The sequence below is a fragment of the Patella vulgata genome, chromosome 8, assembly GCF_932274485.2.
Source record: "Patella vulgata chromosome 8, xgPatVulg1.2, whole genome shotgun sequence".
NCBI lineage: Eukaryota > Metazoa > Mollusca > Gastropoda > Patellidae > Patella > Patella vulgata.
This window is the reverse complement of record NC_065886.2, coordinates 43,752,003-43,770,525: the sequence shown is the minus strand read 5'-3', so window position 1 is coordinate 43,770,525 and position 18,523 is coordinate 43,752,003. Positions and strand designations below refer to the sequence as shown.

Genomic DNA, 18,523 nt, shown 5'->3' with positions numbered 1-18,523 from the left:
CGCTAAACTACAGGAATAGCCGGTAGCGATCCATTTGTTTTAACGCGATTGGTTAATAAAAGTCACGTGTCCAATATGGCAGCGCCCAGACCTGGTGAGTTGGCTAAAGAAAACAATAACAAACGGTGTCGATTAATAATCCTTGGTGATTGTCAACTAACTGACGGCATTATCTCGCTGCACAGCAGCTACACAAAACTTAACACCATTCGTAATAGTAATAATCAACTACATTCGAAATTAACAATAAACCTGATGTAATAGTTACTAATAGTAAATGAGGGGGTTAGATTAGAACTACAATTTGTAGTAGTACTAGTAACTATACTATATTATATTTATACTAGAGTAGATGCCTAATAGTTTATTAAGATTAATTATTAGTTTATTATTCGTTAACGTTACACTTATAGTTATAGGCTATCCAAGAAGTGGAGCCGTCCCAGATTCGCACAGACTTACTTAGTTAAAGGAGCTAATTAAATCTCTGTTCTTTGGAACCTAAAATTTACGAACATGTGTCAAAAACATTCATTTATAAAAACTTTTATTTTTATTGGAATTCCTGATCATTAAGATACAGAGCAGTGAATGGTAGTCTCTTAAGCCTGGTTAATCCAGTCTACTTCGGAAGTAGCTGGCTACGGTTTGGCACTCGAAACTCACTGCTGTTTAACCTTGTTCATCAAAGTGTTTCATTATAATTTTAATCACTTTTAAAAAGAGCATAGAGTAGCCTACATGCTGATTTTAAACTTGTTTACTGTGTTTATTATTTGATATCAGGAGCCTACATTTTGACGGTGAAATAACAATATGGATTCAAATGGAAGAATAAATCTTGTTTCTAAAATCGAAGATTGGATAATCTTGAGTTAGATCTTTGTGCCCTTTATATACACCATATGGTACCTAATATAACATATTTACCCTGTCAGGCAACCCTGAATTAGTACTTGACAGTTTCAACTTTGTACCAGTCATGTATTATGATGAATATCATTAAAAACACAGAAAAAAGACAGATCTGTGCCCGACATGATGACAGGCAGCAGAGGGATAGCGCCTGACAAAGTCTGAATTTGTCACTGACAATGTCCAGTCTTGTAGATAATAAGTAAAATCTGCAGTGATAAGAGTTCTTTTTTAATTGCATGTACTTCTGGAAAGTGAGATGATCACGGAAATTATCACAATCAAGCTTAATAAATAGACATGTATTGTTTTGTCCATTGTGTGATCACTCTATACAGAGTTATTGTTGGATTACTGAATTTTGAGTGCAATTCTTGGTGTTATTATAAAGCTTGTTTAAGTAAGTCAGCTGCTGATGCCTGTCAGTTTGTCTGGCATCGATTTGTCTTTTTTATTGATATACTGACACACAATGAAAACCTACCAATTTTATAAATGGATGATTGAGAGATAAAGATTTCTTTTAATAATAACAGGTAATGACGATCGTGGATGGAATGATCCTCCAATGTTTGACTATGTTGCCCCGATAGCACTTTCTAATGCTTCTTCTCCACGTCGAACACAGCTTAACAAACGAGTGGCCTTTCCGATGTCAGGATCTAGTCCAAGTGGAGGAGGTAATGATGTGTTTGTTATATTATACATATTAGGCCCTGTTCACTGTGTCATTCTAGGGAGCCATGCTGGCTTGAGCTGTGGGTAGGACATTGGCTCGCTAACCTGAAGGTCCTGTGTTCAATCCCTGCACTGGCCGAGAAAGTTCATTAGGTTATTCTGGCATGGTTCCCCTGTCTTGGTGAACGACAGAGGCCTGGTAAAGAACAGCGTAAAGTCGATCAGCCTGGTGCATGTACACATAGACATACATTTAAAAGATCCCTTACCTATTGAAATTCGATATAAGACTAGGCTGTAGTGCCACTGTCAGGGCAAAATTATCTCATAGCATATTAGCCCAGTTGGAAGACGTTAAACTTCATTTCACTTCATCCTAATTTCTGTATCATTGTGATGCAAAGTGTTAATTATTATACAAATAGTTTGGTATTTTCAGTTAATATTCAAATATTATAGCTTCTATTTGAAATAATGATTCTGTGACCGAAATGATATTCTAAAATATTCTAAGACTAAAAGAGATATTCTAGGTGAAGGGTCCATCATTACATACTCTGAGCAAAGCGTTATGTGACGAGATACCCTTGGTGAAGTTTGTAATCAAAGTTTTCTGATTGAGTGAATTCAGTTTCCAGTGGATCGAAAAACAATTTTATTTGATAATCTTCAGAACTAGCGATGTTCACTCGATCAAATGATATTTATTTGTTTAACACAACAGGGAATCAGCTTTAAATCTATAAATCTTGTCTATTTTAGGTGTCCTTTTAAATCCAGAACAAGGCCCACCCAAGCTAGATGTTCAAATTCTCCCTCCTGCCACCAATCTTGACACACCTACGCCAGTACCTGTTTTAGTGCCTTCACTCGTTCCAAATCCTGGAACTGTGGAACCATCTACTGCCCCTCCAGCCTGCCCAGGTGCACAAACATTAAAATCGCTAATCAGTAAATTAGAAATAGAATTAATAGATTTACAAAAATATATTTATGATAATCTCTTGAAAATGGTGGAAGAATTTAAAGACAGATTACAGGTAGGCACAGTTGAGATAAATTATCTACATTTTTATAGCAAATCATCCAATTTAAGTCGAAAGCAATTGGTGCTCAGAGGGTATGGTGCTGTTTCACTAATCAGGATCTCCTGGTGTTGGTTTAAAAAATTACGACAAGCCCATAATCAACTCTCTAGGCTATTGAATGGTCGCAATTTTCAATGGATTGAAACACACCCTTTAATAATTTGATTTAGAAATGGATAACCTAGACATTGTTTATTATCGTAACAATGGTAATTGACAATCAAGGCGATATTGTGAAGACTTCAAAGCCTGATAAATTCACTCAGATACAAGTGATTTGACTGAAAATTTCAATATATTCATTTTTCGTTATCTAATTTTGAACTATTATAGCAAGAACCATAGCTCCTTATCTAAGTCTTACATAATGCATCTTTAACTAGTCCAAACATAATTTATTTGTTATTTATGGAGGAAACTAAGCTTTTTGAATAGGTGTGTTTTCATATTTTCCTAACCAGCTTTATTTCAAGGCCAGTACTCTTTCATTCATATTCATATCCTGTGCCAAGTTTTATTTATATTTTTAATACTTTAATTTCCTCAAACATGGTCTAGGCTATTTCCTTTTATACTCTATACAAAAACTAAAATGATTTAAATTTAATGTTTTGTTAATTTCTGTTTCAGGGTCGAGCCAGTGAAGATGTAAAACGAAGACTAGATGTTATGAATAGTATGTGGTCTGAAGGAAAACTTTCAGATTTAGTTCAATTAAAAGTAGGCAATCTCTTACAAGGTAATTCAGCTTATAAAGTATAATGTCTTGTTATGTTAAATAAAAAAAATGTGTGAAAATGAATTGGGTCATCAAGACAGGAGAGAGAAATTAGATAATTTTGGGACTAACATATTGTTCAATTTTATTTTAATAATTTGTTTGTTTGCACATAGGGATCTGTAGCAGGGTAAGGAAACTGGAGGACCACCCAACCACCCCTGATTAGAAATCCCACGAGATTGGACAAGAGACTGTACTCTTTTGTCACATACAAGATTGCGATGAAATCAACTTAGCTCAGTGGATAGATCTTATGATCTAAATGCGTACTTGTTAAACCACTCGACCACCCAACAACACAAATTAAAGGGCTACTTAATGTAAAAACACTTGGTTTCTGTTTTACAAAGCATACATCAAGTTATTTACATGTAATGGAGTCTTACATGAGCTTCTTAAAGGTTGCAGTCCCTCCCCTATATGTATTATTAACAGAACTAATTAATTTCCAGTTTAACTAAGTAGGCTTTTGGAGCTTATTTTATATATATATATATATATATATATATATATATATATATATATATATATATATATATATATATATATATATATATACCGATGAGTACACAGGGGCCTGTCAGGTTTTTTTATGCCATTCAGACAACTAGGCACTTTTCTTCACCAGACACTCCATCCTGCACCTCTGACAAGGGGAAACCAGACTGGTGAACTCCCAAGAAACATTCTTCTTCTTCTATAAGTGTTTAACATCCGCTTCCACCAGTGGTGGTATCGCAGACAAGTCTTATTTCATTATGCTTAGCGCACGTGCAGATGTCTTTTTTCCTATAGGACACTCTAAACCACTAGGCCATCCCCCTCCCAACACAGGAATTAAACCAGGGAGCTCCTGGTTAGTGAGCCAGCTTCACATACACTCACCAAGTCAGCATGGTTCCCTGTTTGAAAGTCAAGGAAGGGGCTTAGATATCTATTTTCTGTGTAGGGATGTGTGATAGCTTTCAATATTGTTTTAATTTGATTTATACTTCAGCTTTAAAAGAAAATGATATTAAAACAGCGAATCAGCTTCACATATCTTTAATGGTAGACCACACAGCTGAGGTAAAATAATTATTTTATATCCTGTATGCAAAAAATTATGTGTTTCACTAATTAACCAAGCCTTTTTACTAATAAAACATGTTTCCACTAATGTCATAATTATGCTTAACTAGCATTTAGTATGAATAAAAGGTGATTAGAAATTACACAGCTGGTGTGTAACTTAGCTGTAAAGTATAGCACAACAGGTGTTAAAGTGTTAATAACCCATCACTACTAAATACACAAACTTTATTATTCAGGTTTTAATCCCTTAGTGACATATATAACACCTACTTGATAACCACTTTCAACTGACTAGTAAACACATTATACATATTTTTTAATATATACTCTTCAAAAAAAGTAGGGGATATTGAAATGCAAATACCTATGCAGATTGTGATATGATAAATAGTCATGGACATTTGAAATGCTTTGAGAGTATGTTCACAGATGAAGAACTTAACGCCCCAACAGAACCACTGAGCTGCACATGCGACACGCAATAGCGCCATACACGTGGGAGGGGTTCATTGTCAAATTTGACACTTCAAGGAAGGGTTGATGAAAACTGCCGCATGCTGGTTTATCCTATCCATGTTTGCTTTCCTATCGGTTCTTGCATAAAATTTACTGTTTAGCGTATCTGTTTAGCGTTTAGTGTGTTACGTTTAATTTAATAGGGAGACATGTTCGTCAACGTCAACTGACAACACTGCAAGAATTGGTCGTGGCACTGCAAGAGGAGTTGGTCAGATTGCCCCAAATCGTGATTGGATGGTTGATTAGGAGCATGCCATGACAATTTGCTGAATGTCTGAGGTTTGGTGGAGCAATTACTCATTATTAAGACAAAAATAAAAAAGGCCGGTTTCACTTTTGACAGTGTATTTCTTTGCGAGTGAAATGGGGCCGTCAGATAAGCCGCCCTATGAACTGTTTATATTCATGTGTAGGCAATTGGCATACACTGGTTATCTCTAATAAAAACAGCAGTGTATTTCCGCAGTTTTGTATTGTTTCTGAATATCCCCTACTTTTTTTGACGAGTATATGTATATGTTAACTAGTCAGTTCATAATGACTCACATCTGTTTGTGATATATATTTTCATTACTATATTTCATGTGTTTATAGGAGAACAATACAATGTCATTTCTTGGCAATTATTTTCATTACCATATTTCATATGTTTATAAGAGAACAATACAATGTCATTTCTTGGCAATTAACATTCTGATTGTCTTATTCTTTATAACCACCAAGATGACAACAATATCACCTCGGTGGAAGCGGATGTTAAATAAAGCTATTTCACACAAACAATTTTGAAGGAAGCTATGTTATTTCCCTACTTCCTGATCCAAACTTGAAGTAATATACATGTCGAAAACCTGTAACTTGAGACTAGTGATTACTTCCCTTATCTACCTTTTCTACCCTTTTGGCTTGCATGCCTTTTTTATATGCCCACATTGATATGTTGTCGGTCTGGCATCCACAGGCAAAGTTAATATCCGATTGACTTTAAAATTTATACACAGTGTTTAAGGTCATCAGACGAAGAATCCTATTGATTTTCAACTATTTCTGATATTTACTGCCAGAGTTATGGCTCCTGAGCACTTTGAAAAATCTTGTGAACTCTCTGGTGGCTAAAGTTAATATCCGATTGACTTTAAATTGATACACAGTGTTTAAGGTCATGTGACGAAGAAGAAATCTATTGATTTTCAATGATTTCAGATAATTACTGCCAGAGTTATGGCCCTTGATCACTTTGAAAAATCTTGTGGATGCTTTAGAGGCTAAAGTTAATATCTGATTGACTTTATATTTATGCAGTGTTTAAGGTCATGAGACGATGAAGCCTGTCAATTTTCAACGATTTCCGATGATTATATCAATTGATATTAAATGTTTTGTATGCTAAATGTTAAAATAGGACAGAACTAGAAGCCAAACGGGTTGTTACCCGTAATGAAACTTTATTGTGTTGTAAATGTTGTCATTTCTGACAAAAGAAAGGTGGAAAGATCTTGAATTAAACAGACATAAATTATAGAAATACATGTAATGTACAAAAGATGGCGACAGAACCTATAGATTTCAATGACCGTGTGTAGCAAACAGTCGAGATGGTCATACCACTTCAATATTTTTATCAGATCATGAATGTGACATGTTGGGCTCCGTGGGGTTATAAGGTTTATGATCATCAGAAAGATCAAAAAAAAAAATGTTGCAGGACAAGAAATGGCATAGATTTAACATTTAAATCAATGACAATTATTGGTATGAGTCCTTTTGCAAAGGAGTTACCTCCCTTTAATCTGCTTTTTCTGTGGGGTATTATTTAAAATTCATTTTCTTCAGGTTAATCAGTGGATGGTGGCCATTAAAAGACTTATTGTTGAAAAACAAAATAGTTGTGAAGAAACAAACTTCACAACTGATAATAATTCAGAAGAAACAACCCCATCTACTGTTCCCTTCTTTACGCCTTCAGCAACTGCCATTACACAGCCCGGAAACCTTGAGCCAGTTGAAACAACGCAACCTTCTGTGAAAGACGAGGGTTGAAAATTTCTCTACTTTCATTTTATTTTTTGATTTTCCTAAGTAAGGAGGGCTTGTTGTATTTCTGGTGCTATACACTTACTGGTTGTAGTTTGTATTTATTAATTATATTACACAAACAGATATTTCTTGTGCGAGACAATTAAAGGTTGTAGTTTCCATACAGTAATTATTACATAAACAGGTATTTCATAGGTGCCTATCCAATGATGTGTTTGTTACTGATTATGACTGTATTGAGTGGGAATTGATATGGCATATTAACAAGTTTGCTATTCAATGCAATAAACAGGTAGTCTTGCTGAAATACAATCATCAATATCTTCTTTACTTAGGAAATTGTTTTAATTATGTTAATATTCTTTTGACTACACCAGTTTGTATTTTTATTCATTGGGAAAACCTACCTATTATAATTTTGGTTCTTTTTTTCTTTAGGATTAAAATAATAATTTAAGAATAAAAAATACTTGTTTGTTCCTCTAAAAAGCTTTTAGGTCGACATGTTAAACAAATAATTGTTAACAGGATTCAAGTGTCTATTTATTTATCAAGGCATCGAAGATTTGGTCTTACTACTTCTAAATACCATGCTTAGAGTCTGATATGATGCCCCCATAAAACATACCCTTTCTATACTGACCATGACAAATAAAACTGAAAGGGGCATTAGGCAAGATTAGTTAAAGAGCTGGCAGTTCTCTCTCTATAATAGTTGAAAAAATAGATAATGAAAACCGAATATGCTGAAAATTTCAGTCAAATGGCCAAGTCGAGATATTAGCAATTTTATTTTAGGCTAGCCTTGAATGTCATTACTAACTTTAGTGCGATAATGAACCAAGTCTCGATTATCCATTTTTACGTTAAATTATCAATCACAAAATGTATTCAAATCCACCAAATATCATTGGCTAATTATGGTCTGGATAAGTTAATTAATGTCTAATTAAAAATTTAGATAACATTTCAGGCCTAAAGAAAGACCTGTAATACCCAGATTTAGTATGTATAATGATTAGCTAAAGATAATTTCATGTTCACAGTGTAATGAATAAATAAAGTTAATCTAGTCACCAATTTTTAGTATCTTTTAAATTCTTCCATTATCTGTGCACTGCTTGGATAACTTGTGTAGCCCTTTTTAAGTGATGCAGTGATATATGAGAACCAGGGTATTTTTTTTGTATGGCCTCACATAGAAGGTCAAATTTACATATAATTTCAGTCTATTGTGAGACTAACAGTTCACAGATTTCTAGAAAGATTTCATATAAAGTGCACCCATGGTAGGACTTCTTTCTCATTGATGTTGACTGTTGGTTAAAAAAAGAATTATGAATATGAATTTCTTATTAGTTTGTTTTTACCTTAATGCCTACAATCATGCCTTTTTTTAGAGACAATATCAAATTCTTACAACTTAATCCATGCTCTATAATATACTCAGATTGATAATTTAACATCTAATTAAAAAAACAAAGCAAAGATATCAGAGGTAGTTAATATCTCAGGTTTGGATTCAATCAGATAAAAAGAGGCCTATTGAAGGATTTTTCCCAACTTGGAATGATGTGCTTTTTATAGATTGAATTTTCACATTATTATAGCTTACAAGGGATTCGAAATCTCTGAATTGTCAATCAGCCACTTTAACTGTTATTGTTTAATATATAATATATTATAAACCATATAACTGTATAAAGTATCTTTATTTATATATAATTTCTGTGATGTACTTAATTTTAATAAATATCATGTAAAATTTGGAGGGAAATATGATATGAATATTGTTTTATAACCAAAGTTTTATAGTAAGTCATGGAATTATTAATGTATTTGTGTTATTAAGAATAATATCTTTGATAGGTATTTAAATGACTATTATACATATATTTAAACTAAAACCAGTTGTTGTGGATAACATAAGTATTGTTTATTATATCATCCATAAGAATTGTTATACCCATAGTTTCTTATTCATATTGTTTATTGCTTTTTAAGCAGAGCATAAGTAATTTGATGACTTGAAGCTTTATAAAATGACAAATGTTCAAGTAATTAATGGGTGTTATCTATTTATTTTGGGATTGGGGTGGGGGACATAGTCACTGTGGTTAGCTTGTTTATTCTGTCCAATAATTATACATATATTTTATTATTATATGGATATATTGTTGTATATTTGTTTTAAGAATTGAAATATTCGTAGGTAATTATATTACACGGCCTAGCACTGAAAAGTGAAATGTATTTATGATTTGATATTTTATTGGTAGGTGAGGGTTGACCCAAGAGGCATTAAGGGATTAGTTCTCAAGTTTTAGATTTCTCAGGAAATTGCCCAGTCTTGGTAGTTGTTTAGGAGAATGCAGAGAGTTAAACACTCTATCCTTTAGGAGTTGTTTTTAATTTAGTGTTGAATGTAATTGATTTGGTAAAACAATAAGGAGAAAGTTAATAATTATTGAACATTGAAAATATTCTGTGTAATCCCCCTTGAATTTATAAGCAGGATTACAATAAAACGTAACATTTGTAAGATTTACCTCTCTTTATAAGTTTGTTTATTTTTTTATAGTATACTATATGTATACATGTATATTTAATAATATATAAGGCTTTGATTGTCTTTGTTTAAACTTCTGTAAAGAATTTTTTGCTGAGTACAAGATTGAAATAGTTCAACTTATTCCATAAATTAAATAACACCATCTTTATTAATCCAAATTTCTGGTAGCAAACCGAACTGACTGTTTCTACATAGCAGATAATGTAGACTGGAGATTACATGTAGATGTATTTATGATATTAATCATCTGGTTATGCAAATAATAATATATTGATAATAAAGATATATTATATGTACTCAATCATATTGTTTTTGGTCCATTTATTATCAGTACCCCAGGATTATACTTGCAGAGAACAAGAATTGGAAAAGTTCCAAAACCTTGAAACAGTATAAAACATATTGTGTGAATAGATAATGCATCGTTCAATAAAAGAAGTCCAGCTCCATTAACGGTAAAGAAATCGCGAGTCAATTCTACTTCATCAGTGATTAATCTATTAACAACTGAAATCTTTAAATATAATTGTTTTTGGAATGCGGGGACTATTAAGACTATGTACACCTTTTAAATGAACAGGTATTTCTTAGATAGTTTAATGGTAAAAATGAAATGGCGTTTAACGTCCGACTTCATATACAGCATGCATTTTCAAAACACAATGTACTGCTTGCTGAAAGTACTTCCAAAAAGTTTTATAGCTCGCTTCCTCTGTGAGATTATCTTTATTACTGTTGATTATTTATGAGATGGACCATCTGTTTAGAGCAGGGAGCCATGGCGGCTAAGTGGGTAAGACGCTGACTAGTCTGGAGGTCGCGGGGTCGCTCCGGGTGTTGGCCGAGAAAGTTCATCGTGATTTTCCGGCGCGGTTTCCTCTAGTCAGTGGTGCAGGACGAAGGGTCTGACAAGGACAACTGTCTAGTCGTTCAGGTGGGACGATAACCCATGGTTCCGTGTGCACATAAAAGATCCCTGGGCAGTTGGAATTGGATAAAAGGGTAGGCCGTACCACCGATGTCCGGGCTAAATGTCCCTCACAGCACACTGTATGGCGTATGCCCATCTTCATTAGTCCAGTCGGAGCAGAACATTAGGACATTAAACCCAATTAGAGCAGCCTTTTTAGGTCACTTCCCCTTTTTTTTTATAAATATGAATCAATAATAAAACAAAAATATTTTATTTGCATAGAAATATAATTTTTAATTTGCAACTCGCTTTTTTTTCTCTATAAACAAGACATAATATTTTAATTATATGGACAACATTCGTTTTTAAAAAATATTTACATTTGAATAATAAACATATATTTATACTAATTTATTTTACATCAACCCTTTCTGTACACACACAAACCAATTAATAAATAGTGAAACAGGATTATAGGCATACATATAACATATTAATCTAAACAAAACAATAAAAATGATGCTTTAAAATGTCATATAGGATAGTATAAGGTAACAAACAGAAAAAAACTGACATTAAGCCCAGTTCACACTGTGCGATTTTTTTTGTCGGGAGTATTACCGAAACTTGCGTAAAAGTACTAACAAATTAGTAAATATATAACATATCCCGAAAAGAATGGCTATGATAAAGATCGAACAGTGTGTATCGGGCTTTAAGGTTAAACATAATCCTCCTGTGTATAGAAAGAGAGTATACATCTAACAAAGTAATCGATATGCAAAAACAAAACAACAAAAAAACAACATAGAATATGATACACGTGTATGTCGTGTGTTACGATAATGTAAGTTGTGGTCCCACACAAATAGAATCATTTTCACAATGATTACAAAAGAAACGGTATATATAAAATATCGTCAGATTTAATTTCTAAATGGAATGTTGTGCTTGTTGTGCCTTTAAAAGTTTAGATTACTTCAGTGTTGACTTTACTTAAGTGTTTATATCACATAATGCGTTTCAGCGCAATTGAAAGTAAATCAGTTTATTTACATTCATATTACATTATTATATACGTTGCGAACCATTTGTGTCAATTTGTAGGTCCCAGATATTAGCGATTTAGCTCCTTTAAGTGTTTACACCACTGTAGGATTTTACACGATTTAAGAGTGTACGACTATAGACTGACAATTACAATTTTAACTTTACTTCTGGGGCAAAAATACTTGCTAAATTATTTTACAGCAAAATAGGTTATTAAATAGTTATAACTAAATTACGCTCGTAAATATTAGTGGTGTGAGCATGAGACGGTATTACTAGTAACGATTTGCTAGATTTTAGCTTAGCCTATTCAAACAGAATTATGATAAACTACAATAATCAAGATTAAAATATAATTTCTGGGAAAAAAATCACCATCAGATATTTTATAGCTAGACATGACTGTCAAGAAAATGCGATCAATATAAAACATCATCTCTGTCATATTTACAATTTTACACGTTTAAAAAATATATATACAAAAATAGAAGAAAAATAAACTAAAAGCAAGTATCGGCCGGAATGAGAAAATCCGTATATTCAGCAGTGTACTGTATAATGGCTTCCTAAATATTGTGTTATGTAAAACCAAATTTCTTTTAATTAACAATTATTAAAACAAAACACATCTAACTTTGACAATTTTTGTATGAGTGTTTCCCGAGTTAGGAGTCTTGTTTTAAGTTTTAACTTCAACACCAACTACAATTTCTCGATATTAACCTGAGATATTTGATTGTAGGGCTAATCAGACATGGTACCTCTATTAAACTGATGACGTCACTAAACCAACCAATCACATATGAGTTATGTACTGAAATATAAATAAAATCGGACATAAGCTTACTGAAACAGAAGTTACAACAGTCATATCACATTTTATTAATCATGCTAACACTTTATCCTTATTAATATTCATATATAATCATTAGTAATATATATTATGTTATTCATTTCTGTTAATATCAAATTATCTGAATAATTTTAACAGCCATTGCATGATCTTAATTAATATAAACAATACAAACATAATTGGGTGAAATTCATTCCTTAACACGCAAAGTACTTTCAATTAAACTAATATTAAAAGTTACAACAATAAAAATAAGAAATTAAAAAAAAAAGATCTGGAAAAGAAAGACAATTAAAGTAACAAAATTATCAAAGGAAAAAGATGGTAGAATCACGGGAGAGAAGAAGGATACCCAAAAGAAAAACAAAATGGCAGAAAATATAGTTCTGGAAAAGAAATATAATTAAAGTAACACAATATCAAAGGGAAAAGAAAGTAGAATCACGGGAGAGGAAGGATACCCAAAAGAAAAACAAAATGGCAGAGAATATAGTTCATAAAAGGTGAATTAATAGAAGGGATGACGAAATGGGATTGTTTATACTTGAATATAATTTAAATTAATAATAATGGATTCTGAAGCCATGATTTTATATTTGATATAAATTCAAGAGTTCCCCGTTCAAAAATAGGAAGAGAATTTGTTCCCACTGTTGTAAGATCCCAACAATATAATACTAAAACCTAAAAACACGAGTATATGGATCACAATAACTGAGAGGGAGGGAAACGGAACAGCAAAGTAACATATTTGTAACCCGGAGTATATAAATATCTGAAAAGAAAAATGAGGGAAAGGGAAACCTGGAATAAGAACATACAAAAGATAGGCTAATTGAAAGTAGATCTATTTTCTAAATTAATCAAAGTATTATATTATATGAAGTTCATGTCAAGGATAAGAAAACTTGTATCGGGATAAGAGGAATGGGTTAGATCGTAAGGTCTGTCATTGAGTCAAGTGCCGTGGTTTCTAATCCCCACTTGTACGTGACAAGGTGTAGGTCGCCTGTCCTAAATCGTGGACTTTCTCTGGGTCCTCCGGTTAGCCCCTACAGCTAAAGACCCATAGGCAAGCGAATTAATGAAATAAAATTGAACCATACGTTAGTCCCGAAATGACCTAGTTTTTGTCGAGTGGACGATAACCCATTTCTCTTTTTCTCTCTGTATCGGGATGAAATTTTTTTATCCCGTTACTTTATTTGGTTGAATTGGGAAAGCTGAGAAGGAATCCCAAAATTGTGTACAAGTTGACAAAAACGATCTGTTTTCAACTAGCCGTAAAACACATAATACAGAAAACGGAAGAGAACCAAGGAAGTGAAATGAAGAGGAAGTAGAGGTTTCCGTGATAAAACGACATTTTGTTTACAAACCATAAAGGTTTTATGTTTTAACGGCTAATAAAGCCGTATCTGCCGAACTTTCTTCCTCGATAGTATCTAATCGTTGTTGCTGAAAATATTAGTCAAGTAATCCATGCTTTTATACAAATAATAATTAATATCGTTAGTCAATAAATAAGCACAAACAAGCACATTACATTCTATAAATATTTATACTATAGTTGGTAGTACTTTACAGTTCACAATCGAAAGTATTCCAAAGATATATGCGACATATTCATGATTCCGCTAGTGGAATTCTTCCCGCGCCAGATTAAACACGGGTCACGGTGGGGTTCAGGCCCCAGGGCCTCCAACATCAGACCCCCCCCCCCCCCCCACAAAAAAATCTCAGTTGCGCAAAAAGCGATGTGAGTATGGTCGGACCCAGGACTCCGTCTGCTACTGGCAGTGATGGAGCCCTTCCAGACCCTTCGAGGAAATGACTCTCCGTATCTAGATCTCCCAGACTTCAAAATTAGGTTTGATGTAGTTACATTCATATGTATGGATTAATATTGCCTAAGTTGTGGTCACTTGTGTTAGGCTGGGGTGCCCCACATGCTCACGGCCCTAGGGCCCGACCATGGTTTTTCCGGCGCTGAATACTTTGGACATCTACCAATCTGTGGAACCGAACTCCATATCTGCATTACTATGTCAGATTTCCCAAAACAGGGTCGCGAGAAACGTCGGACGCGTAACACCACTTTCACATAACCGTAACATGAATCATCTTGTAATCCATTTCTAGTACATAGCAAGATGGTCACCATTCCTATTGGTGTGAAGGATATCAGATAATGAAATTCAGTGTCAGTATACCAACAATTTCATACTGAATGTTTTTTTCACTGGCCCACCGTTTTCCTGCGCGTAGCCGCGCTGGCTTAGTGAGTAAGACATTGTCTCAATAACCTGGAGTTCCCGTATTCGATCTCGGTGTTGGCCGAGAAAGTTCATCGTGATTTTGCGGCCTGCTTCCCCCTTGTCAATGGTGTAGGATGGAGCGACAATATATAGTCGTTCCGATGGGACGAAAAATTGAGATCGCGTGTACAGTTTGGCGTGCACGTAAAAGAACGCTTGCCAGTGGGAAATCGTAAATAGTGTAAGTTGTAGCATCGTTACCCGTCTTCATTATCCAGCTAGGTGCAGGTACGTTAAACCCCATTCCATGTTTCCAGCAGACCGCTTAGGACTATTGGGCATAATTTTAATTTAATGTATTTATATCTTTATTACTATTAATGTAACAAATGGTCTGCAAGGGAAGGGATCTCATCTTTCGTTCTATTCGAACGTCTACTCGCCTTTCCTTGTCAGGCTCTCTGGCCTGCACCACTAATATGAAGAAATCAGGCTAGAACTCCAATCCACATTTAATGTTATTCACATTTATACTAATATTTGTGACAGCCCTTTGTTTGTCTGTCTGTCTGTTCAGGGTTGGCAGCTACACTTGGGCTGTCCCGAGTATGAAATTATTTAGTGTATTTGGGTAGTTCGGACCGAGGACTAATATAGGCCTGGTGGCGATGGACTACCACTTCCAGCTTCGGAGTTATACGACTTCCGGTTCATGACTATACCCGTGCCAAGCCGGACCAACCGCTAGTATGGTATAATTTACACACAGCCTTATTATTAAATTACATAAATTAGTTATAACATTTCTCAAAACATATCTGAGCCTACTAATGTTACTAATGCAGCCTACAAAGACCTAATAATTTAACTATTAATTACTTACATTGTCATCTGTTGCGTCATATGTCGATTCTTTTGCTGCTGTAATGGCGTCTAACACAGTTAAATATATTTTATCATGATGTTTCTCGAGAAAATCAGTCGCTTCAAATATCCGCCATACTTCATCTGTAAACAATATATACCTTCTATCATTTAATGTTTATGGAGGTAAACCCAAACATACGTGCGTGTCCTGGAATTTGAGCACCGGGGATGGGGGAGGGAGGGTCGAAGGTGGAGACAATGTCAAGTTTGGCGTTAGGGACATCTGGACCCCGATTTTGGATACTGCCTCTGGACACGTGCCTGGCACACAATAGGAATGGGAACATTTTGACGAATAGCAGCACTTCTTTCAAACTATACAGGATTTTTTGCGTTCATTAACAATTTGTAAATTTATATCTTTCAAACGACCGGCACCTTTTCCTTGACAGACCACCCAGTGTTACATAAGCAATAGAAACCAGGCTTGACTCACGCGAGAATTCGAACCACGCATATCCTGGTTGTAATGGAGCCTTATATTATAAACTAATATTTAAACCAGATACGACTTGTAACTTTTCTCCCCTTGAGCTACACAAAGAGGCAGACGATTTTAATACAACTTACCCCTGACACCACTGAGAAGTATATTTATATTTACACCCTGGAAGTCAGCGATCAACTGAAAAGACAAGGATGACAACATTATAAAACGTGCATAAGACAGCATGTACATCTTTCGATTCGAAATAATGGCGAGTATTCTAACTTTGGGTGCTTATGCGGATAGAGGAGATATACCAGCATCCACGCACAGCAGATTTTTCGTTTTAAGATTCTCAGTTAGGATAACATTCTATTTGTCCATGACGCACATATTGTATTTCGTTTTAATCAGATTGCTATCGCCTTTTCAAAAAATCCGCACCGCGGATACTTTAGAATCCCGCAAAAATAAAAACCGACGATCACACTTTGGTAGGTACTTCGGCCATACTGGTGACAACCTGAATATCTACAGGAGACAACAAAACACCCAGTCCTCCATTGGAATTACTTGTTATGGAATCCTTACGAAGATTGTGCTATCATGACGATGGCTTAGTGAGACATTCGATGGGTTTCCGAAGATTAAATAAAATCACTTACTGTTTTAAGAATTTTAACACCAACAGGATCAACAAAATGCATAGCTGAACAATCAATAATAAGATGGCGGAAAGGTCTAGGATCATCTGGAGGATATGATTTAGCGTTAATAGTACTGACACTACCAACACTTATATAAGAATCAATAGAACCCAGGCTACAACGTTCCATCTGTAATCTTATAGAGGTATCAGGTAGTAAATCTTGTTGACTAATCGTACTATTTTTCTGAAATGAGACGTCATGACATTATGGAATTGGTTTACATCATAAGAAATATGATAGATGGATGTCGTATAGAAAACAGTGCCGCATTAACTGTCGGACAAAAACATTCAGACACAACCCCGATTGTAAATTTTATTTCAATAATTCGCTTGCGCGTAGGGGTCTTTAGCAGTGGGAGGAAACCGAAGGACCCGGAGAAAACCCACGAGGATGGACAGGCGACCTACTCCATGTCACGTACAACCGGGGAATCGAAACCCCGCCAGTTGACTCAATGACAGACCGTATGATACAGCGCGCGCGTGCTAACCATTCGGCCATCAACCCCCCACCCCACCCCACCCCGATTGTAAATGTTACCGGCAATGCCCTCTAGAACAACATAAAAATAATGACATAATGACAATTTAATCATAATTTCAAGATATGCAAAATGTCAGTTACACGAATTTGCCACAAAGATAAGTCTCAGATGCAAATGAGACCATGTGTTCCAGAAAGAAAAAGCACATATTACATCGCACATGAGTATGCCCAACGATAACCTTAATTTACTGACCCACTTTCAACACGGGATATTTTAACTTTGAAATGAAATGGGGTTTCACGTCCTGTACCAACTGGGCTAATGAAGATGGATATAGTTTATGCAGTTGGGTATGGAGTGAATCTTGCCCAGGAAGTGGCGTTTCTGTCTACTCTACATCGAATTCTGACTGTTCTGGCCACCAATGAGTACCATCTAAACGACTTGACGCGTTTTCCCTGACAGACCGTCAGTCCTACAGTACTGATACGGACGATATGGTTAAACTCGAACGAAAAATCCCAGGAGTTCTTGTTTATGAGCCACTGTGCGGCCCCCTTCCAACTTTCAGGAAAACGGTCTGTTTGATTAATTTCCGAATCAAAACAAATTAAGCTTAATAGCACGTATTATATATACACACCTGTCCAATTCCTGGTTTAAGATCGCTCTCTTCTAGTTTTAATTTCTTTATAACTTTTCTAAGTCTTTCAGGCTTGACTTTTGTTACTTTATAAACATTACTAACAAACAACTCGGCATTAGCATAATACAAGGGGGAGTTGAAACCGATCACCATTACACCTGGGACGGGCTCAGTCTGGAAAAAATTTCACAATTTATAGGATATTAATAGCAAGAAACCCTAAAACAATTTAAACACTTGAAACCTTATATTCGTACAAATCACCATTTAAATTATTAGGGGGATCAAAAGATTAATCTTTTTCTACTATTACTACTACTATTACTTCTTTGGATTTAAGTCCACTTCCACCTAACGTGATATCGCAAGACAAGATTTAACAGATTATTGTCACGGGTTCCATTATGTGAACTGTCTGCACAGGGCCAATTCATCTCACTGACTGACTAAACACTTTCTTACTCAGTTCTATAGGTCTTGTTTCTGACAAATGAGAATCGGGATGACCAATTCAAGAAAGTGATTCATGTGTCTATAAATAATACGACTTTTGTAGTGTCATTCCAAATCATTGAAGTCCCACAG

The 18,523-nt window shown here is 34.8% G+C and overlaps 1 protein-coding gene across 1 annotated transcript; it reads left to right on the top strand.

The window, feature by feature from the left end:
• The first annotated feature begins 56 nt into the window (after positions 1–56).
• Positions 57–9,965, top strand: LOC126830359 (steroid receptor RNA activator 1). The gene is made up of 6 exons (XM_050560747.1): positions 57–94; positions 1,452–1,595; positions 2,356–2,633; positions 3,312–3,420; positions 4,460–4,530; positions 6,889–9,965. Exons 1-6 carry the CDS (start codon positions 76–78, stop codon positions 7,093–7,095), a joined length of 828 nt encoding a protein of 275 aa, XP_050416704.1. The 5' UTR covers positions 57–75; the 3' UTR covers positions 7,096–9,965.
• The last annotated feature ends 8,558 nt before the right edge of the window (positions 9,966–18,523 follow it).